This window comes from Borostomias antarcticus (genome assembly GCF_949987555.1).
Source record: "Borostomias antarcticus genome assembly, chromosome: 2".
In the NCBI taxonomy this organism is placed as follows: Eukaryota; Metazoa; Chordata; class Actinopteri; order Stomiiformes; family Stomiidae; genus Borostomias; species Borostomias antarcticus.
This window is the reverse complement of record NC_140235.1, coordinates 28,124,535-28,147,970: the sequence shown is the minus strand read 5'-3', so window position 1 is coordinate 28,147,970 and position 23,436 is coordinate 28,124,535. Positions and strand designations below refer to the sequence as shown.

The following is a 23,436-nucleotide window of genomic DNA, read 5'->3' as shown; positions in this document are numbered from 1 at the left end:
CTATAAATAATAATTGGGAGATTAAAAAAAACCTAGTCAACACAAATAGATGGATAGATAATAAATAATATTTTGTTGTTCCTTTAATACTGTTGTTGTGTACCTTTCATTTGGGTTTAGCACATTTAGTAAGCTTGCATTTAGCACCACCTACTGGTAAATAATATACAGTAGTCAGCCAGCTCACCATCAACCGCAGAGAACCTTAGGATCCAGAAAAATAAATATTAAAAATAGTAGCCCAGTAACATCGAGCACAGAGGTAAGCACATCCTAGGTGCTGTTTGCTTGACTCTGCTGCTCAGAGTAGCTGTCAGAAAAGGGGCTGCTACTGTAATAACCCAAGAAGATGATGATGGTGATGATTCGACTGAGAAAAGAACACAGCACTCAGGTCTTTTGTGGTAGGAGGGGAGGACGGCGCAGGGGGGGGTTTGGTAGGTAGGTGGGCGGGCGACAGGGCAGACAGACAGACGGACGCTTTTATTTAGACAGGGAAGAACACCAAGTCTCTTTTACAGATGTGCCCTGCGTACGGACGAGACGCAGTAATATACAGGCGGTGCACGTGGGGCGTCCAGCCGGCCGCTGGGTCGAGGAGTGGAACGAGGTCAGCGGGGTATTTTACAAGGGGCCGGTCACACAGGCGTCCATGACGTCCCCGTCCCGCCCCCTACACCCCCTGTTGAGTTCTCTGCCGGAGTAGCCCTGCTCACAGAGCACAGAGGGAACAGATGGCGCCCGCCGTGCGCCCCCGACCCAGCCAGACGGCGGTGGCATGGCGCGGCCGGTGGTCCCGCTGCCAGGGGGGGGCGGCGGCGGACGCCAGAAAAACACGCCGCCGACAGACTCGGGGCCCCCCCCCCCCCCCCACACACACACACACACACACACACATACACACACTGCACTCATCACCACATGCCCCCCCCCCCCATCTAGCCTTCACGCTAGAAGCGTCGGTGTAACGTTCCGTCTGAAATGCACCCCGAAAGCACGCACACACACACACACACACACACACACACACACACACACACACACACACACAGAGTGTTCGAGACAAGATATTCACCGGTCTCAATAGCACAGAATGACTCGTCATGATTTTGCCTGACTCGTATTATATGACCGGCTCTGTCTCATGTGAGCCAGGGCGGTGGGCGGCGAATGAGACAAATCTGTCTTAACTGTCCGCAGCGCCGTCGGAGTCTGTTCTGTTATCTATATGACTTACTCTAACTCTTCAAAGTGGTGTTTACACACCATATTACCAACAGTAAGAGGTCTCGGGTGTCTGACTGGGAGACTTGCCATTTGTCTTTCGTGCCCAGTGAGCTTTGTAGCTCTCCATATCTCTATCTCTCTCTCTCTCTCTCTCTCTCTCTCTCTCTCTCGCTATATATATATATATATATATATATATATATATATACAGTATATATATATATATATATATATATATATATATCTTTTTATTAGAGTTGTGGTGTATTGCATCACGCATGGATGATTGCGCTTCACTTTCTCTGTCACACATCGTTTTTTTCCCCCCCCTTCTTCCCACAGACATGGTTTTGACGATGCCGCGGTCTTTCCCTCCGGCTCCCTCTCGCTCACACTCTCTCGGTGTCTCTCGCCCTCCCTCTCCATCCGCCGCTCTCTCCTTAAGGCCGCGGGAAGTTTAGGTGCGGCCTGGCGCCGACAGGCGACGTAAACAACAACGGGGTCCGCGCACCGGCGAGATGAAATGCCGGGTTAGAAATGAAACGTCGCTGGCGGACGACGGATGTAGTCGAGGCGTCGGGTAGCATGCTAGTGTAAAAAACGTCCCACAATCCTCCTTAATTGGTTTGACATTCATGGCGCTTTCACAAATTAACCACAGTTACTTTGTCTCTACTTCTCAGCTTCTCTTCTTTTTGTTTGCGTGTGTGTGTGTGCGTGCGTGTGTGTGTGTGTGTGTGTGCGGGTTTGTCAACGCACAGCGTGGAGGCTCCAGGAATCCACACGCACACTAATTTGTTGATGATGTCCGAGCGAAGGTTATTCTGAGTTTGGTGGAGGAAAATGCGCCTTCAGCCGCGGGAAGCAGCCCGTGTGGGGAGTGCAGCATGGCGGGGTCGCCACGGTTGCCGTTCGGAGGCACAAAGAAAAATGTCGCTTTTGTGTGGTAATCACTATAATGATGATCTCTCTCGGCTGGCCAGAGTTCGGCTAATCTACCGGCTTTTATCCTCGCTCCCTCCTCCCCCTCGACACCGCTCCACGCACCTAGCGCTGATGTGACACGTGTTGCCGTGACAACGGAGATGGCCGCCGTGGCGCTCGCCGTCTCCAGGTGGAGCACTACCCTCCCTCCCTCCCTCACTCACTCCTCCCTCCCTCCATCCCTCACTCCTCCACTCCCCCTCCCTGCGTCACTCCTCCATCCATCCCTCCCTCCTCCACCTCTCCCTTTCCTCCCTCCCTTCTTCTCCCTCCCTCACTCCACTCCTCCATCCCTCCTTTCCTCCCTCACTCCTCCACTCCTCCATCCTTTCCTCCTTACCTCCCTCCCTCCCTCACTCCTCCATCCCTCCCTCCCTCACTCCTCCATCCCTCCCTCCCTCCCTCACTCCTCCATCCCTCTCTTACTCATCCCTCCCTCCATCCCTCCATCACCACAGTGGCGAGAGGCTTGAACACTTTAAAACACAATCACTTATTTATTTATTTTTTATTTTATTTCTTAGCTCAAACCATTTGTAGAGACTGTAAGATGAGCACATGTGCACCCAGCTAATGGGTTTGGGCATTTGAGCAGATGCAATACACCCCCCCCCCCCCCCCCCCCCCCCCCACCCCAAATTCTCAGTTTTTATTCCGGAAATTGATTTTGATATCTCTGTATTCCTGGGTTTCTTGGTGGCACCAGTAGTGTGTGCTTGGCTTAAACGCTCCCACAGGCGACAGGGTCATAGTTTACTTTACACAATAAAGACTGACTGACTGTCTGGCTGAGTTGACTGACAGAGGTCACTGAGTGGGTGGTTGGGTCAGGTCGGAGCGCAGCTGATTGAAGCCTAACGCGTCTCAACCGCCTGTTCCTGTTTAATTTTCATCTCGACTCTCATCACCGAAAGTCTTTCCCGTCCAAACAGGCGTGTTTGCGTTCTGTGAGGGTGTTTAGCTGTGAGGGGGCGCCGTCCCCAGAACCTTAGTGATTCACTCGTACGCACAATGATTTTCTCTCTGTAATTACAGTACGTCTTGTTTGCCTATTGAAAAAAAATGGCAGGGACAAACAAAAGGGATGTTATTCTTAAATCCCCACCCGACGCAGGCTTAATCGTTCAAACCTGTTGTCTGGCTGGTCTTTGGGAGCGCTGTAATTGAAACATTAGCCGTTCGGAGCCTATATGTGGCGTGTGGGTGGGCGGAGAGCACCTGGCGTTGGGATTTTAATCACAAGCCCTGATCAGAAGCCCGACACACTGGCGTCTACTGAGAGAGACACACACAGAGAGAGAGAGAAAGACAGACTGATGGGCAAACGAGGGCCTGGGGACACGACAAACACAAACACAAAGAACTCTGTCTGCCTGTCTCCCGTAGGCACACTTTCGGAGCCCTGGAAAACCCATGCAGAGAAGGAGTGTGTGTGTGTGTGTGTGTTTGTGAAACACACAAGGATAGTGAAACAAGAAAAAAATGTCCTTGTGGGGGAAGGGGGGGTTAAGGTTAGGTTAGGGTTAAGCCTAGAGTTAGGTGTCAAAGGTTATGTTTAGGGCTAGGTTTACATTTTATGGCTACTACGGTTAAGTTTAGGAACCCCACAAGGATATACAGTACATGCTAAATTGTGTGTGCGTGTGTGTGTGCGTGTGCGTATGCGTGTGTGCGTGTGTGTGTGTGTGTGTGTTCTTCAGCATGTCAGTATCCATCACAGCTCTGACTTATTAGCATGACTCTGTCAGTGCTCACATGAAAACTCGTAGTTTTTATTGGCTCGCCGTTGTGCAGCGCCACGTACAGTCTCCCGAATGGGCCCATGTGACGTTGTACTCGCCTGGGGTTGGGTGTTGACTCAGGTCAGGCATGAACGTAGCACGCTTACTAGTGAGGCCAGGAGAACCCCGGCCGGAGCATGTTCTCAAACGTATCGAGCACTTTCATGCATTTTTCATAACCTGCTCAGAGTGGTAGGTGGGCAGGCTGGTCTGCAGAGACAGGTGAGGTGCATGTGTTCAGTGTGCAGCCAACCATAAACAGCCCCCCCCCCCTCGCATGCACCCTTTTAAAGGTTTGTCCCCTCCCCCAGCCGCTCGAATTCCCCGAACGCCAGTACACCCCCCCCCCCCACCCCCCCCCCGTTATCCATCCGTCATTTTTCAGGCGGCGTGAAGGCGGACGAAAAATCCGCAAGCCGGCTACGAGCTAGCCCAGCGACAGCGGTACCTCCCAGCCGGGGCAGCGTCGAGCCGAGCCCGCCACACGCGGCGCTGTCGGCGGCTAGGAAGAAGAGGTCCGGCGCTGTTTATCTATCTCTCCACAGGCTGAAGGGACGGGGGGCAACGGACAGAGGATAGGATGAGGAAGGGGGGTGGAGATTAGAGAAGGGAGAGAGAGTATCGGGGGGGGGGGGGTTTAGTGCGAGCCGGCCCAGCGGGCCTCTCCTTTCCGCTGCACGGCACCACGAGGAGACAGACCGGGCCGCGCTGAGAGACCAGACGCCGACGCGCTCTGCGGTTAATTCGGCTGCCTCGCGCCCGGCGACGATCATTCACACAGCGCATTTCACTGAGTAATCTCCCCTCTCTCTCTCTCTCTCTCTCTCCCCCCCCCTCTCTCTCTCTCTCTCTCTCCCTCTCCCTCTCTCTCTCTCTCTCTCCCTCTCTCTCTCCCCCTCCCTCTCTCTCTCTCTCTCTCTCCCCCCCCCCCCCCTCTCTCTCTCTTTCTCTCTCTCTCTCTCTCTCTGCCTGCAGGACCTGAGGGAAGTTTGGCTCAACTACCCACCTCATCCGCTGCAGGTTTGTTGGAAATCATGTTTTGGTTGAATATTTCCTCTGATCGATAAAGCGATATAAAAAAAAAAATCATCTGAAGAACAGATACTCGGGCTTTATCTTAGTATTCCTTGAACAGCCCCAGCATGCTCTGAAAACGCACACGCACACACGCACACACACACACACACACACACACACACACACACACACACACACACACACACATGCGCCCCTTCTCTTTATTTCTCCTCTGAATCTTTTTTCCAAGGCTCTCAGTGTTGCTAACAGAGCCATGCCTATGGTAGACAGGCAGATGGAGTTCTTTGTGTTTCTGTGCCTGTCACTAGGCCCAGTTAGCCCGTCTCTGTCTTTCTCTCTTTCTCTCTCTCTTTCTCTCTCTCCGCCTCTCTCTCCCTCCCTCCCTCCAGTACCCATTGTTCTGCTCCTCAGTCTGCTCTCTACTCTATTTTAGCCACTAATCCGCCGTCCCATGTTCTCTCTCTCTCTCTCTCTCTCTCTCTCTCTCTCTCTCTCTCTCACTCCCTCCTCCCCTTCTCTCTCTCTCTCTCTCTATCTCACTCCCTCCTCCCCTTCTCTCTCTCCTTGCTTTGCATGATCTGCCCAGAAACATTGGAAGTTGAGAGATGAGTGTTTGTTTGAAATTAGGATTTGGTAGAAGAGATCAAAGATGCTGTAACAGGATTACAGTCCCAAATTGCATGTGGCCCTCCAGGGACGGTTAGCCTGCCTTCCCCTCTCTCTCTGATGTGCGCGCATGTGTGTCTATTCCCGTTTCTGCCTGTGTGTGTCTGTGTATGCTGTCACATGTCCATGTGAACTTGTCTCTCTGATGCTGTGTTGTTTTTTTTGCCTGTCTGTTACACATACTTTTTTTTTTTTTTGCGTATCCATGTTTGTCTCATAAACTCAAAACACAAGCTTTGGTGATGTGTGTATGTCAACGCATGTGTTTGTATTTCACACCAAGATTAACAGAGCTGCTTCAACAGTTTTTTTCTTCTTCTCAGGTTTCCAGTGCTCTCAGTGTCATTGAAATGCAACTGATCACTGAATACCCCTGCTACTGAATATTCCTTGAATAACCGCACTCTTATAATGGAATAGGCATACTAAAATAGGCCTGCTACTGTATATGCACAGCCAAAATACAGCAGACAGACCTGCGGTTTGACTCCAGGGCATGTGGTTGTCAAATATACAGTTAAGTCCATAAATATGTGGACATTGGCATAATTTTCATCATTTTGGCTCTGTACATCACCCTAATGGATTTGAAATGAAACATTCAATATGTGCTTTAAGTGCAGACTTTCAGCTTTAATTTGAGGGTATTTACATCCACATCAGGCGAACGGTGGATGAATTACAACACATTTTATATGTGGAACCCCCCGTTTTAAGGGACCAAAAGTAATTGGACAAACTAACATAATCATAAATCAAATTGTCATTTGTAATATTTGGTTGCAAATCCTTGCAATCAATGGCAACCTCAAGTCTGGAAGCTACAGTACAGACATCACCAGACGCCGGGTTTTGTCCTTGGTGGGAAAACTGGCTGGGAATTTCTGGCACAGTGGTAGAATGGTTTGAATCCTACTTGAAGGACAGGGACTACTTTGTGTCTATAGGCAATTACAAATCTCAGCAGACAAAAATGACCTGGGGAGTTCCCTAAGGCTCCATTCTGGGGCCTCTTCTGTTCAACATTTACATGCTCCCACTACTGTAGCTCAAATTATGGAAAACAACAACATATGTTACCATAGCTACGTAGACAACACAAATTTATATCCCCATATCACCAGGGGACTATAATCCCATACAAGCACTGAGTAAGTGCATTGAACAAATCAATGATTGGACACAAATAAAACTGAATTTATTGTCTTTGGAGCCAAAGACATTAAAACAATTACAAAGTCAGCCTACTATCACCTGAAGAATATATCAAGGATTAAAGGATTTATGTCTCAGCAGGATATGGAAAAACTTGTCCATGTGTTTATCTTCAGTAGACTCGACTACTGTAATGGTGTCTTTACAGGTCTCTCTAAAAAATCGATCAAGCAGCTGATTCAGAACGCTGCTGCTCGAGTCCTCACTAAGACTAAGAAAGTGGATCACATCACTCCAGTTCTGATGTCTTTAAAATACTGCTGTTGGTTTATAAAGCACTGAATGGTTTAGGGCCAAAATATATGTCTGATCTGCTGCTACGTTATGAACCATCCAGATTTCTCAGGTCATGATTTTTGATCAGGCCTGCTTTTTGTCCCCAGAGTTAAAACAAAATATGGAGCAGCAGCGTTTTGTTTTTATGCTCCACATACACTATATTATTGCCAAAAGTATTCACTCATCTGCCTTTTCACGCATATGAACTTAAGTGACATCCCATTCTTAATCCATAGGGTTTAATATGATGTCGGCCCACCCTTTGCAGCTATAACAGCTTCAACTCTTCTGGGAAGGCTTTCCACAAGTTTTAGGAGTGTGTTTTTTCGACCATTCTTCCAGAAGCGCATTTGTGAGGTCAGACACTGATGTTGGACGAGAAGGCCTGGCTCGCAGTCTCCGCTCTAATTCATACCAAAGGTGTTCTATCGGGTTGAGGTCAGGATTCTGTGCAGGCCAGTCAAGTTCTTCCACACCAAACTCGCTCATCCATGTCTTTATAGACCTTGCTTTGTGCACTGGTGCGCAGTCATGTTGGAACAGGAAGGGGCCATCCCCAAGTTGGGAGCATGGAATTGTCCAGAATCACTTGGTATACTGAAGCATTCAGAGTTCCATTCACTGGAACTAAGGGGCCAAGCCCAGCTCCTGAAAAACAACCCCACACCATAATCCCCCCTCCACCAAACTTCACACTTGGCACAATGCAGTCAGACAAGTACCGTTCTCCTGGCAACCGCCAAACCCAGACTCGTCCATCAGATTGCCAGATGGAGAAGCATGATTCGTCACTCTAGAGAACGCGTCTCCACTGCTCTAGAGTCCAGTGGCAGTGTACTCTTCTCTTCTTCTGTTATCCACCACAGTTGTTTTCTATGGTCCTCCAGGTCTTTTGGTATTGCTGAGCTCACCATTCGTCTTAAGAATGCACCAACTTTAGACCTTTTATCTGCTCCTGATAAATGAAATAATGAGGGGATAACACACACTTGGCCATGGAACAGCTGAGCAGACAATTGTCCAATTACTGTACCTTTGGTCCCTTAAAAAGTGCTGTAGTTCCTACATACTGATTTGGATATAGATACCCGCATATTGAATGTTTCCTTTCAAATTCTTTGTGGTGGTGTACAGAGCCAAAAGTATAATACTTGTCACTGTCCAAATATTTATGGACCTAACTGTATGTGTGGGAGAAGCTAACCACTTAACAGCTGTTTACAATAGAATCACACCGACAGACTAGGCCCTCATCTTAATTTAATCTATCTATTTATCCTTTATTTATACACGTTTATTTCATTTTCAAGAGAGACCTGCCCGGGAGTAACATGACTTGAATTGTATGAATAAACAATTGACAACTACAGTACACATTACAGTATATAAAACATGCACATGTTGCAACACCGAGCAAATATATGACAGTGAAGGCATGAATTAGAGGCCATTTCATGTATCAATAATACGTTTGGGAATTATTGCTTGAATTTGAAGACTCAAGGGGGCAGATGTAGTAAGACTAGCGGCCGTTGCAGGCGTAATTTGGTAGCAACTTGCGCCTAAAACTTGACATGACATGTATGAACGGACTGCACATGGCTAAAACCGCATGCTGCGTGTCGGAGGAGCGCAGAGGGACAAGGTGCACTTTTCCTACTCATGCATGCATTAATGGGAGGTAATATCACGCAAAAATGGGTCTGGAGAGAATGTTTAAATTAAGAGTATAAATAGGATAGATAGATCGATAGGTCGATCATGCAGAACAAACCACAACAATCCCATGGGCACTGTGCAGTAGTATGAGTTGAATTTTGAAAAGTAACACTTTTAAAAAGTGCTGGGATCATGTCCTACTGTATAAGAGCCCCACATACAGTAAGTCCTACATCAGCGATACTGCTTCCCTCAGGCCTGTGAACACTGTGATGATGCTAGGAGCCTGGTGAAATCATAGCCACTGCCTCGACCACGGCTGTTCTACCATCAAGCCACCCCTCCCCCCCTTCCTCCACCAGCAGCCAGGGTGGTCAGGAAACCAGCAGCCCCCGCGGTGTGGGAGGGACCACCACCGGGTGCTCGTAGGTGCTCATTAGTCATTTCGGAGTGGAGGTCGTAGGTCCAAGCTGAGGCCTGGTGTGGTTCAGCTGGGGGGTCTGTCCTCCTCTCACACCAGTTCACGGTTAGAGCCTGGCATAAATTGCTCGGCCTTCTTGTTGGTATGTGGGGATAACAACTGAAGTTCAGTGACCTTCAATTTGAGATAATAATTGAAATGCTTTAAAAGCAAAAGCCTCCCTGTTTTGCTTATCGACAAAGCCTCCAGGCTCTTCAGAACCAGCATCATTCCTTGCCTTGGAGGGGCGTCTTGAAAAGTAAAAAATAGCGGCTTTAAATCACTAACATTTTAGCTTAAGTCAACAGAGTTTAACATAGCGAAAATTAACACTGCGGCTAGCGGACATTTTCTGACTGAGGCTGGAGTGAGAGATGAAATGAAAATATTTTCTGTAGCTAACTAGCTAAGAAATCTAGTAGCCTTATATGTTTTTATGTGTAAAATAATATAAGTGTTACTCCATCCAGGGTGCTGTTGGGGCAGGAACACACTGGCAAAATTCAAAATATAAGAGATCCAGCAACTATAAGAGATCCATCCAACGACTTTGTTTAATGGTTACCACGTTTTTATGTGTATCTAATCACTGGTTTTGTTTCAGCTCAGTGTAGAGAAAACACCTTTTGTCGTTCTTGCTCTCCGGCTTCACCAGCACGTAATCATCGCTCCCAGCTCTCCCCCAAATCATTTACCAGCGTTTTACGTAGAGACGGAAGCTAAAAAAAAAAAACCCTCTCCGTTTTCTGTGAATAAACATTGCACCCAACTTCTGGGCTGAGGGAGAGGGAAAGATCATACGAGTGCATGTTTTATTTTTAATGTTTATTCTTGGTGGGAGTGTGCTAAAAGTGACACTTAGAAGCTACTTGCAACATTGTTTTCTTTTCCATAATTGATTCTCTTTTGCTTTTGAGGCGCGTCTACCGGCCAGCGTTGTCCACCCTCGAGGATAAGTGACAGGAGAATCAGTCAGAACCGAGCGGAGGGTCAGGCTGGTTATTCACTCTAATGGACAGTGAATGCCACGCTGAGGGCATGCCTTTTGAGTGTCCGGCTCGTCAGACTGCGTTTGTCATGACTCATGGCATTTAAACGGCTGCCGTTCATTTAGAAATAAAAAGCAGCAACAAAAATGTTTCTTTGGGCAAAGTACAGTAGGAAGATGAAACCATGACATTTCCAGCAGCACTCAGAATAGAAAGCGGATCTTAAAAACGTATGGCTCGCGTGGATCGGCTGCTTTTGTTTGATACTGTTTGAGTTAACAAGATGAGTGTTTTTCCCTCCTTTCAGAATGAAAGAAAAACCCACCACAAAAATATGGAGTTGAAAAAATTGTCCAAAGTTCTTTAAAGTAATTTTTCTTGTTTACAGTTATGGTGTAATGATCCAAACTAACAAGGTCAATTGGTTGCAGGCCCTCTTTATATATCCAGAATGTACGCATCAAATTATGTAGCCCGATGTTGCTTTTTTCCAGAGGCAGTGTCTTGGTCAAATAGATGTTCCTACCACTCTAATTAAAGTAACCATGAGGCTTTAACAGTGACACACACTCACACAAGCGCGCACACACACACACACACACACACACACACACACACACACACACACACACACACACACACACAAACTCTCCCCCCACACACGCATATACAAACCCACAAACACACACATTTTGAAGCATATTTTACTTTTTCCTAATTAGAGAAGTCCCTTTAGAGTTCAACCAAGTCTCTTCACTAAACCCAACTCTTCCAAGTTCACCAACAAACCTCAAAACTTGCCCTGAACCGTGATCCAAAACCAGATTATGATCACCTGGACAATTCAATTATGCCTGTGGAGTGTCCATCTGGTTTTTGTTCTTATTCGTTCCTCTCCACCAGAAATGCACTCTCTCAGGCCAAATCCATGGCTATGCTTTATCAATACACTAACTACTGTATTTAGAAGAGAACACTAGCACTCTCTTGTTGTTAAAGGCCTATTCCTACATTCTTTACCCTAGAGCAGTGTTTCCCAAAGACTGGGTCGTGACCCAAAGATGGGTCGCAGGAGATTTTGTTTAGGTCGCCAAATAAGATGTGGGATTTTCTGTTCTCACAAAAATGAAGACAAAATACAAATGCAATACTAAAGTACAAGCAGACACATCTATCACATTAGCCTGGTAAACTGTCCTGGCATACATGTGCAGTAGCCTACCTATCACATTAGCCAGGGTGAGATTTGAGGTGAAATATAGGCCTATCTGGTGTGATAACATTTGACTGATAATAGCACTTAAACACAATCCTACTGCATAATAAGTCTAATAATAGGCTAATAATAAGAATAAAACTTGTTGTTATCGTTTTGCCCACTGATGAGAGGAAATAAAAATGTATTGTTAAATTTGCTTAAAATCATTTTATGGTCTCAGTAACATGTAGTGTTACTTTTTTCGATAACATAAACCAAAGCTAAAATGGCCAGGGAAGTTCATTTTTGTGAAAATTCTGTCTTCTCACGATTTCTAGATAAGCCTTGTGAATGGATTGGGTCGTGATGATTTGTCATTTTTGAAAAGTGGGTCCCCAGAAAAAAAGTTTGGGAAACACAGCCCTAGAGGGCTGGTAGACTCCAATCTCTAGACGGCTGATTGGGTGATACACTGGCATACCCTAACGTGTGTGTATCTGTGTGTATGCGTCCAGGTGCAGGAGTCCTCAACAGACCGGCAGCTGATTGAGACGTCTCCGGTGCTGCAGAAGCTGACGGACTTCGAGGACGCCATCGGAGTGCTGTTCACCCACGTGCGCCTGCTGGCCAGGGCCTTCACACTCAGGACAGTGGGCTTTAACCACTTGACCTTGTGAGTATAACCACTGTGTGTGTGTGTGTAGGGCAGGGGCGGGCAGGAAGGGGGTGTGGTGTTTGCGCATGTGTGTGCGTGTGTGTGTGTGTTTGCACACTTGTCATCCTTAACAGACAAAACCTTACCTTCACAAGGCAGTTATCAGTGTGCTCAAGCAGTCACTTATACACTGTTCCAATACATGGTCTTCTTGGTGCAGTGCATTATCCCTGTATTTCTTGCCACCCATGTATGATAGATAGATAGATAGATAGATAGATAGATAGATAGATAGATAGATAGATAGATAGATAGAGACAGACAGACAGACAGACAGACAGATATTTTAGATAGATAGATAGATATACTATAGACTGACAGAGAGACAGATAGATAGATAGATAGATAGATACACTGTAGATAGATACTGTAGATAGATAGATAGATAGATAGATAGATAGATACTTAATTTTAGACAGATATACTTAATTGTAGACATCTGTCCACATCAGTATAAAATAATAAAATACAATCATGAGAAAACACAAAATCATTGCATGTCACAAGTCCACAGTAATTAAAACGCATACATACATGTGTTTCAATGTTTCCAAAAACAAGAGGAGTTTGTGTGGGCTCAATTGAGGTCACTGTGGTAACTGGTGACATTGTTTGATTTGGTTTGTGTTCATGTTTGCAACACCGGTGCTGCACATTGTCATCATTATTCCCGACGATATGACCCAAATATCTTACTCTGTTCTCCACATTTCGAGCTTGGCCTGGCATAAAGAATGAAGGACCGTTGCTTCTGATCCTCCTTGGCTTCAGCAATCATGAGAGTAGAATTGATTGTCATACGGCACACAGTAGACTCTTAAGCAGTTGCTGTAAGCCAGCACTATAATGAGACAGAACGACTTAGTCATCAGCGTTTATCAGACGGTTAATAAGACTCTCCCCCATGCTACATCCCATCTCACACTCCATTCACTCTATCAACTGCTTTGGACGCATCCAGGACACTCATAAATATTGTAGTGTTATGTCCTCTTCAGTGCATATATACGCAAATATATGCCGTGTTTATTTTTAAAACCAAATTGTCAGCGGTTATGATGTATTTTTGAAGCTTATCCTAGATAATTGGTTCTTATACTTTGAGTATTCTAGTAAGGCCAATATTGGTCTGTAATATTCTATGATGGATATTTTACTGGTTGTGTATTTGACTACTGGCTCTAATAAGAAAGACAACATGGAGTCAGTCAGTATGCCATTCATTAAAGGGGCACAGTCACACTTGTTTCCGTTGATATTACAGTTCCTGAACCTCTAATTTTGGAAGGCGCAAAAAGCGGCGGCGTGGCATTCCAGTTGCGGCGCTGGCCGCGTTGGCGGGAAGCACCAATGTGTTTTTGTGCAGTGTTGCACACTAACCACCAGGAGGCATCTCATATATTGTAATCTTAATTGAGGTTTGTGCCTCTAAGAGTATTGCTCTCCTTCTCTCCATGTGTCACCTGTCCGTTCGTGGCCCCTGTTATTCTTACTTCGAAGTTAATATTAACTAGGCTATGGTATCCATTAAGATAGGCCTACTATATTGCTCAAACTCATAAATCACCAGTTTGATTTCTATAATGTAAGTGAACACAGTGAACTGAACTTCAGATGCTATTTTGTACTTTGCTGTTATTTGGTCAAGGCCACATGCTTTGTTCACTACCAATGTCTCTATTGCGTAGCACATCTCATCAGGTCTAATAACCACACCGCCGTTGTTAGAAACATCACCTACATTAAATGCAGCACTCTTAACACAGTATGCAGCACTTGCCTCGCACAATGAAGGCATTTTGTCCCACGTTTGAGTTACTTGAATTTCCTGTCTAAGGCTTGCCTGTCTGCCGGCGCCGTGTACAAGAAGTAATCTAAGGCCCCCGAACATTATATTTTTCACATTACAGGTCAGAGGGAGGGGTACCGGGAGTTTTAGACTCCTAGTCTAAATTATGGTAGTGAATCATTCTGCCAAACCAGGCCAGGTCCAGCCTGGCTTATGTGCGAGGCTGGCTTGTTTCTGTTCAGGACTGGTAGGACGGACGCTAGTCATGCCACTGAAATAGCTGTGAATTGAAATTACATGAAATAATGTCTGATAAATTAAGATAGGTATTGTCGCCTGAAATAATATAATATGTCGTTGCACTCAGACTGGTGCGTAGTCCCGACAATTACAATCAGAATAAAGGTAGACGGGGACCGCACTCAAAGAAATGTCTTATGTATTTTTATTGGCACAAAACGTTTTCAGCCATCCGGCCTTCTTCAGTGTGCATATGATGCCTGGACACATCAGTTCCAATGCTTCCTATGCTAATCCAGCACAATAAGAGCGGGATAGCCAGTTAGCTCATGAGCTCACAACAACTAGCAGCAGCTTCTATAATAACATTAAAATACAATGCTCGTTTTTCACAACCTAGACCTTATTTACGACATATTATAAGACGTTTGACTCACCGAGATCACTTTGGTGTAGTTCGGAGGCCTGTACAAGAAATTTAAAATCCAGCGCGAGCCAGTATATCCATGTAATGGCGGTGGTGGGGGCAACGAGAATGCAGCTTCTAAAAATCTATTTTCTGCCGCGAAACGGTTGTTTTCATCAATCTGTCTTGATGAATCGCTAGTTGTGCTTACATAGAGCATAACTGTTGTGGTTTTCACATGCCATGATCTTTAGAAACGTCTTTCGAAACAAAATAGCTTCCTCACTTGCTCCAGCACTAATGCGCACAGCGCGCAATCGTTGCTCCAGCACGCTGTGCGCATGCGTGCTGGAGCAAGTGAGGAAGCTATTTTGTGTCTAAAGACGTTTCTAAAGATCGTATTACAGAGGCATGTGAAATACCACAACAGGCCTATGCTCTCTATGTAAGCACAACTAGCGATTCATCAAGACAGATTGATGAAAACAACCGTTTCGCGGCAGAAAATAGATTTTTAGAAGCTGCATTCTCATTGCCCCCACCACCGCCATTACATGGATATACTGGCTCGCGCTGGATTTTAAATTTCTTCTACAGGCCTCCGAACTACACCAAAGTGATCTCGGTGAGTCAAACGTCTTATAATATGTCGTAAATAAGGTCCAGGTTGTCAAAAACGAGCATTATCCTTTAATGGTAGCGGTCAGTGGCTAAAGCAGTTACACTGATGATAACATAAAGTCATCCCCACCGGGAACCCCAGTCTCCAGGGTGGGAGTCCAATGCTCATCACTACTCTACTTGTGCATTGCAGATCGGCGGGTTGATTTTGGTGTCCTTCTTGATTTTGGTGTGCTGGGAGTACTGCCTCTTGTGGTGCCAACAGAGAAATGCAGGCCAACATTGCCCGCAGTAACGGGGGGAGGGAGGGAGGGAGGGAGGGAGGGAGGGAGGGAGGGAGGGAGGGAGGGAGGGAGGGAGGGATAACCGGACGCACGCTATACTAGGTGCGCTGGCTTACAGCCACGCACAAAAAAGCATCAATACATTAAGATCATTCCTCCATCACCACCAAAAGCTGTGCCAGTCAACAGTCTTATCACTGAAAATAAACCACATGTAGGTGTAGAGCGACTGGTGCATAACATCCCATACAAAAATGAATTACTATAGGATTTGAAGTGTCCTACTCTTATTGTAATGAGGACTGTCTGTCTATATCAAAAAAACTCTAGGAATAGGCCTACATAGTGTACACTATAACACTGTGTTCAATTCACATGATAAAAAAACACTATAACGCTGTGTTCAATTCACATTATAAAAATCAAGCAGGTGATTTACGAGTTTGAGCTACAATATAGCCTATAGTAGGCATATCTTAATGGATATAGCCTAGTTGATAGTTATCAACTTGGAAATAATAACAGGAGTCACGAAGGGACAGTTGACACACGAAGAGAAGGAGAGCAAAACTGTCAGAGGCACAGACCTAAATTAAGAATACAATATTTAAGCTGACACAACCAGAACAAATGGACACACTGGACTGCCACTTGGCACTGCCACTTGCTTTCTCAAGTTCACGCTCTTGAACCTGATTAAATCAAGAGGAACTGTGCAAATTGACGGTCACATAGCCTGTGGGACTCGGTCGGAAGAGAGCGCTAGACAATCCTAAAATCAAACTCTGAGCTATAAGATGATGTTACATGTTTAGGCAATTCAAAACGCTCCCCTGTCGATAAGGATTACAGATAAGCAAGTGGGCGTTTGGCTTTGCAAGAGGATATATGACTGTGTTACTTTTCCAAGTGTAGGCCTACATCATGGATGTATTAATAGAACTGGATGCGGTGACTACGTTGACGCCTCGTTCTTGATAGTGAAGCTTTTTGAACAGGGCCACCGACCCCTTTTGACATGCGCAGTTGTGTTTTGTCACATCACAGGCATGCACAGTTGTGCTTTTCTCAGGTTTTAACCACCGGATTTGTTGACCCAGCCGCATCCACCAAGTTTACACGTTCATGTGGATTTTTAATGCGCGTTCACCGCTCTCCCCGCTGTATTGCATGTCCCTGCCTTAGCATTGTTAAGTTATAAAAAAATTATGCAAATAATAATTGCATGGTGCAAACTGTTCGTGCACGCGGCGGGGTCTGAGAAAAGCACAACTGCGCATTTCAAAAGGGGTCGATTTTGGCCAAATGGCGCTGATCAAAATGTTTCAGGAAGTAAATCGCAGTCTGGCCCCTTGGCCTCCATACAGTACAACCATTAGACAGCTAGATAGCTCATTGAGATATACTGTAAGTTAGCGGCCTTCCCAGAGGATCCGTTCCATCATTTCATGACTGTATTAACAACTCGTAATTAATCACAAAAGCCTACCTCCTTATCTCGTAACCCAAGCCCGTTGAATCCACTTCATTTATGAGTCATTCTCTTGCAGTTTTGCAAGTTAAATCCAAATCATGCATGTTGTCCAAGTCCCGAGTAGTGAAAGTGTAGCTCCACAGCCATGATGAATGACGGGACAGTCATGACAAGTTTTGATTGGATAAACCGTCCCAATGCTAAAATGTCAATGGGAATTCCATTGTAAGCACTTCAAGAGCAGGTTTACCCTCCACCCAATTTCAAGCATTTTGACGAATTACAGATTAGGTTACATTTCGACTGATGATTTTTCGCTGTTTTGTATGTGTGGGCTAATTTGATTGGTTTTTCATTTGGTCTTCCCTTTCCATAAGCCATAATCATTTTACCTGGCCTACAATGTTACAAGCTAGTGTCAACGGGCCGTCACGTGGACTGTATTTTCATGAGGACTGTAGGGGGCGACGGAGCACTACCAAAATGCTAAACACGGATGAAAATGAAGCGATATGGCAGAATACAAGATGCATTTAAGTCAAAAACAGTCAAAGTTGAATTTCGTGCCTTCTTTCACTGAAAGAAGGTGCACAAATCAAGTTTTATTTGGATTTGTATGGGTAAGCCAGGTTTACCCTGGCTTATAGGAGCAATCGCCACTGGTAGGCTACATTCACAGACCCCATTCCATCTATTGCTAATCTATTTCTAACCTAAGAGTCAAGAGTCTAAGAGTCAAGGTGAGACCTTGTGATAGTTCCAATTCATACATTATAGTAGCCTAAATATAAAATAAAGAGCATTAATCAAGACATATAAAACAGTCTGCGATTTCTTGAAAACGCAGGGAAAAAATGATAATGAGGATGACCTAGCAGCCGTTATGTTCTATTCTTAAGCAATAAGGTACTCGAGGCAGTACTTTGTTGTGAATAATGTACAGTTCAAGGGTGTTATTAGGCCCGATGCACAGCGGAGGGCCGGCAAACCCTTGAACTGTACATTATTCACAACAAAGTACTGCCTCGAGTACCTTATTGCTTTTATAATACGGGTTGCCAGCGAAAGTATAAATAGTAAACAAAGACAATGACTGCCTTTCAGCACAAAATCGTTTTAACAACGTTTTGTATCTCATTTCAGTAACGTTAGAGAAAATAGTCCCCGGTGTGGCTGTTGCTATGCAACAGACATAAACAAAGGGCGCGTCTCTTGTCTAAGTGATTTTAGCTACAGAACCTGCCGGGGCAGTCCGAAAACATCTTGACACATTTTCAAACAGGCTTTATTTTGATAAACAAATCACATATTCGGAATCTACATGGTAACTTTGTGCAGGAAGGAAATTATTACAAAGTTGATAAACTAACACACAGTCCGAGAGATTGAATTAAAAGTATGTTATATTTGGAATGCTGACAGTGTAACAAGCGCATTCATTTCTGAGATGAGGCTCTAGCGAGATTCTACAGGACTTTATGCTATATACAGTACACCCTGTGACTCGCTCTCAACCAATCAGAATGCTTGATTTAATGTACCCGTATTATAAAGAATAGTAGTAGCTTCGGTTTCGATTGAGCCATCATGCTTATTGCTGTAGGAGTCTCGCTCCCGGTCTGAATGGTCCAGAACAATGAGCATTTAAGTGCCTATTTCACTGGTAGATTCACACATCGCATTCAAGGTTCACCTGGCATTCACCTTTCACCAGCTTGCTTTCAGTAGATGGAGGACCGATATCTGTGTGCTATCTGGGAAAAGGGTGGAGTGAAAGGATGAATGTGTGGAGGTTTGGGGTATAGTCAGGACGGGGACACAGTTAATTCATCTGCAAAACAGACTGTACATTTACTATAGGCTACATTTTGTTCCCATGGGATCTCTCCCATCTGTCTGAAAAAATGAAACATTTACCTGGTAAATACATGCAAAGTATAGCCAAATGTATAATGGGTAATTACTGAGACACACATACTGCAGGTATAATTTCAAAACAGGAGTATTTCAAATGTTCAATTACTGCACATACATTCAATAACTGACATAGCACCACCAGGTAACCACATTTTTACATAGCTTCTATAACATCCAGTGACGAAAAAACATCTCCCACACTCGGGCTTGAACCCCTAACTTTTGGCATGGGAGTCAGGCGCTTTTTCCACTACAACACCAAGGATCTGGAAAGTATGCGGTGTCGTAGTGGTTGTATTTTGATAGCATGGAACGTTTGTTGCTGTAGGTCTTAGATTTCTCATCTTTTTCTTAGATACTTAAGTGATGCAAATGGGATGAGATCAACTTTCCAAAGCATTCATTGTTCTCCACCCTATGAAATCAGGGGGGGGGGGGGTGTTAGATTGACCCCTGTATGTTAGCGTGTGCTTGCGTTTATTTGTGCGTTCGTTTGTCTGTCATACGTATCAGAGCCCACCACCATCAGAGCGCTCATCACAATTCATTTTTCCCATTGCCAAGTACATTTTGCAACACTATGCTTAGTGTCTCAGTAAAGGACTTGTATATTATACTCAGGGGGGCTGCCTTTTTTTTCATACTGTAGCTCCTGGATGCTTTGGAGACGGAAAGAATGTCCCTCGGAACAAGAAACAGGGCGAGCGAAACCAATTGATCAAAAGCTGCATTATATAACATTCTGAATCCTTTGATTTAGCCGCAAAGGGTCCGACATTCACAAATGTAGGAGCAGCATGAATACCTCTGGTTGACATCGCCAGGACGCAAGCAAAAATCCGACTGGCAGACATTGCATATTTGCCAAACAATTGAGGAGAGTAATTTGTGCTCCGGGCTCCTTCTGCTAGAGTATAGAGATAGGATAATTACTCTGCACAAAATGAATAACACACATTTCATACATTCATGAAGGAAATGTCGCTTTACCCTCCATTATTACCATGAAGCCAAATGCATCACAGGCGGGGGACATGTTTACAGTTCCATCTGGCTTGTTTAAAAATGGCGGAACCGTCAAACGTCGTATCCATTTTTTACATTCATAAAGTGGGCACATGTTCTTATGCCAACGAGTCACAGTGTATGAACGTGTTTTGACTAAAATGAAATCAAATGGCATTACAGGACCCGCGGGGCGGTTGGGGAAAGGGGGAGGTCTTTATTCGGTCAAACAGTGACACGCAATTACACACAGCGCGCAACGACACGGCACATAGGACACACCCTGCATCCTCCAGGGGCAGCCGGGAGCAGTGGGCAGCCATCGTTCATGCCGCCCCCGGGGGACCGAGTCCAAAGTGCTCAGTCCAGGTTCTGGTCAGGAACCGGACTGAAGAGCATCTGTTCTGCTGCTTGTCCTTCCTATTGGGTTATTTGGGAGGAAGCCCTTGTGAACACGGGGAGAAGGACTCAAGAACTGCTCAAGGACAGTTTGGCACAATGCTCTACCTCCGCTTCTCTACCTCCCGAGCTACGTGTCGGCTTAGTGTCGCGTTAGAGAATGTGAGTTAAGGAGCTTTGCAGTTTTCACCAGTCTGCCATTGCTCATTCAGAGACACCTGTATCAGGAACCATGCTTTCTATTGAATGGATGTCATTGGTGTTCATTTTCTAGTGTTGGAGAGCTGTACATGGTGTGCGAGGGTTAACGCTAAACTAAAACTAAACTAAAGCTAAACTTCACGACAACACAATAGTAGTGAGCTTGACAGCAGGGCAAAATTAGCCCCAACAGCACACCACAGACATCCTATGGGCAGGCTGCGCACATTAATGACTTTAAGATTTGCCACAAGGACATTTGTGCATGCGTGTGTGCGTGCACGCGTGTGTGCATGTGTGTGTGTGGTGGAGGGGCATGCCGCGGTGTATGTTTTAATCCATCACTTAAATGTCAGAGCCTTTGGTCCTCATGGTCAGTGCGGTTGATTAGAACTGTGGCAGACAGCGAGCTCGCCAAGGTTAACTTCTCCGCCTTTCATCTTCAAGGTCTCGAAGGGCCCCACTTCACCAAGTCCAGTGGTGCTCAATCCAGTCTCTTCAAAGGGAATCTGAATTGCACTCGTAATACAATTACAAGGCTACCTCATTATGCTGTAATTATTTTAAAATAATGTTGCCATTAAGAAGAGCTCTAGTTCTGATCTTTTCATCCCAATCTGGTCAAGGTCAGAATTAGCATCAGTCTTAGAAAAGACCTTTTAAAGAAGATCCAGACGGCTGTCTATTGTCCATGGAGGCCGGGGGGGGGGCGGACAATGGCGGCTTTTTTGTTACCTCGCGGCGGCGCAGAGATGAAGGGGGGGGGGAAGACCAAAGGTCACTCAGCGGGGCCAGTCGGAATACCGGGAGACCGCACGGAATGTGTGAGCGCAGAGTTAGACCGGGATAAAGGGCGCGCTGACCTTACGGCGAGGGACGCGGCGGTTGTAGTTAAGCCCTTCGAGAGAGACCGGAGGTGCAACTCGGACGGAAAGTCCTCAGTCCTCGACCCCCCCCCCCCCGCCCCCATCTCCTACCCGGGCCCTGTGTCAGGTAACTGCCTCGCTGCGACCCAACGATCCCTAAACCACCAGGGGCTCCTCTCACGACGCAGGTACACTGAATATCGGAGCGCGTCCGTCACCCACCCACCATTCCCCCTAAACACCAAACTCCCAGCGTATCACCTGAGGGGGGGGAGGCCTTTTAAAGATAGCGAGCCCCCTTCCTGGGAGTCTCAGTCCCTATTGCATGCTTCGGGAGGCCGTTAAAGCCCTATTAGATCAAAGTCAGTGTGAATAAAGAGTCGCGCTCCACACTTTAAACTCCAATTTCGCCACCGCTTACCTGCGCATTGTGCGCCGTCTCTGTTGGAGTGAATAAGGCACGGCCTCTTTGTGCTTTTCACATGGAAAAGCGTTTTTGACCCATTTCTTTCTTTTCTCTCTCTCTCTCTCTCTCTCTCTCTCTCTCTCTCTCCACTGCTCCCACCTGATGGCACTCTCCCCTTCGCTCACCTCTCCCTCCGTCACCTCTCTCTCCAACTTTCTCTCTCACTCTCTCCCTCTCTCTCCCTCCCACTATCTCTCCCTCTCTCTCCTTCTCTCCCTCTCTCTCCCTCCCACTCTCTCTCTCCCTCTCTCTCTCTCCCTCCCACTCTCTCTCCTTCTCTCCCTCTCTCTCTCTGTCACTCTCTCCCTCCCCCTCTCTCTCCCTCCCTCTCTCTCTCCAACTTTCTCTCTCTCCCTCCCTCTCTCTCTCTCTCCCTCTCTCTCCTTCTCACCCTTGCTAAGGTTTACGACAGTGCGCGGGGAGGCTCATGGGAAATGTGGTCTTTTTGGGCGGAAAACACTTCCGCTTCCCGAAACTCCTTGTAGGACCTTTAACAAAAGTGTTTTGTCAATTATTCAAATTACTGGGGAATCCATTCTGTAACACATTGTAATGCTTTCTGCGTGCTAATCTTGGCTTGATTAGACAGATTGTGTTTACAGAGCTTGGATAAAACCTGGTTGTTTACAGATGTGACTGTGATTGATTACTGCTAGCTTATGTTAAATGTTCAACCATTTGCACAAAACCAAGAACAGCTGTAAAGACTTATTTCATGGGAATTGTGGTGCTTAGCGCAAACGCTGGTTATTATGTCAATCGTAAATACACGTTCTATTCAAGTGTTTATTTGCATATAGAGCGGGGAAGTGAGATCCCGATCACAAGTGGTCACTCGAGACGCATGTGGAGACGCATTCTAATGCCAGGTGTGAGCTAGCGCACTTAGAGCTGCCCACTTGTGGATGTTCATGCCAGGTGTGAACAGGGCTTATGATGCACACCCACTGCCCTTCTTTCAAACACGTCACACTCAAATGCGCGCACACACACAAACACACACACTGTACTGCTATACATTCTGCGGCACTTTCTGTCTCTGGTTGTGTCTCTTTCTCTCTCTCTCTATCCCTCTCTCTCTCTCTCTCTCCCTCTGCCCCTCTCCCTCTCTCCCTCCCTCCCCTGCGTATTGTGGTATAGATCCCTCTCATTAAGAGCCCTCTGATTATTCCAGTATTAATATGCGACTATGCGGCACACTGCCACCTCAGCATCCCGATGAAGTACATATCATGAGAGAGAGAGAGAGAGAGAGAGAGGGAGAGAGAGGGAAGGAGAGATAGAGAGGGAAGGAGAGAGAGAATCCCCCCGTCATGCCGATATGCTGCGGGAAACATTAAAAGCCTGTGCCTGAGAAATGACCATAAACCCTGACCTTTTGTTTGATGTCACCCCCGCCTCCCCCCACCACCCCCCACCCCGCAAATCTAGCCCCTCCCCCCTCACGCGGCCGCTCAAGGCCCGGCGAAGTCGAGCCGGTCGCCTGCAGGAGCCGCGCGTCGATGTGCGTTCGCTCCGGGCGCCGCCCAGCTGGCGGCGCGCCAGGCTACATCTGCA

The 23,436-nt window shown here is 46.1% G+C and overlaps 1 protein-coding gene across 1 annotated transcript in view; it reads left to right on the top strand.

The window, feature by feature from the left end:
* Positions 1-23,436, top strand: part of drosha (drosha ribonuclease III) — an 85,831-nt gene that overhangs the window by 41,065 nt on the left and 21,330 nt on the right. Inside the window, exons 21-22 of the mRNA XM_084454159.1 lie at positions 4,968-5,012; positions 12,012-12,169. Coding sequence (XP_084310285.1) covers positions 4,968-5,012; positions 12,012-12,169 — 203 coding nt within the window. The remainder of the gene's footprint in view (positions 1-4,967; positions 5,013-12,011; positions 12,170-23,436) is intronic.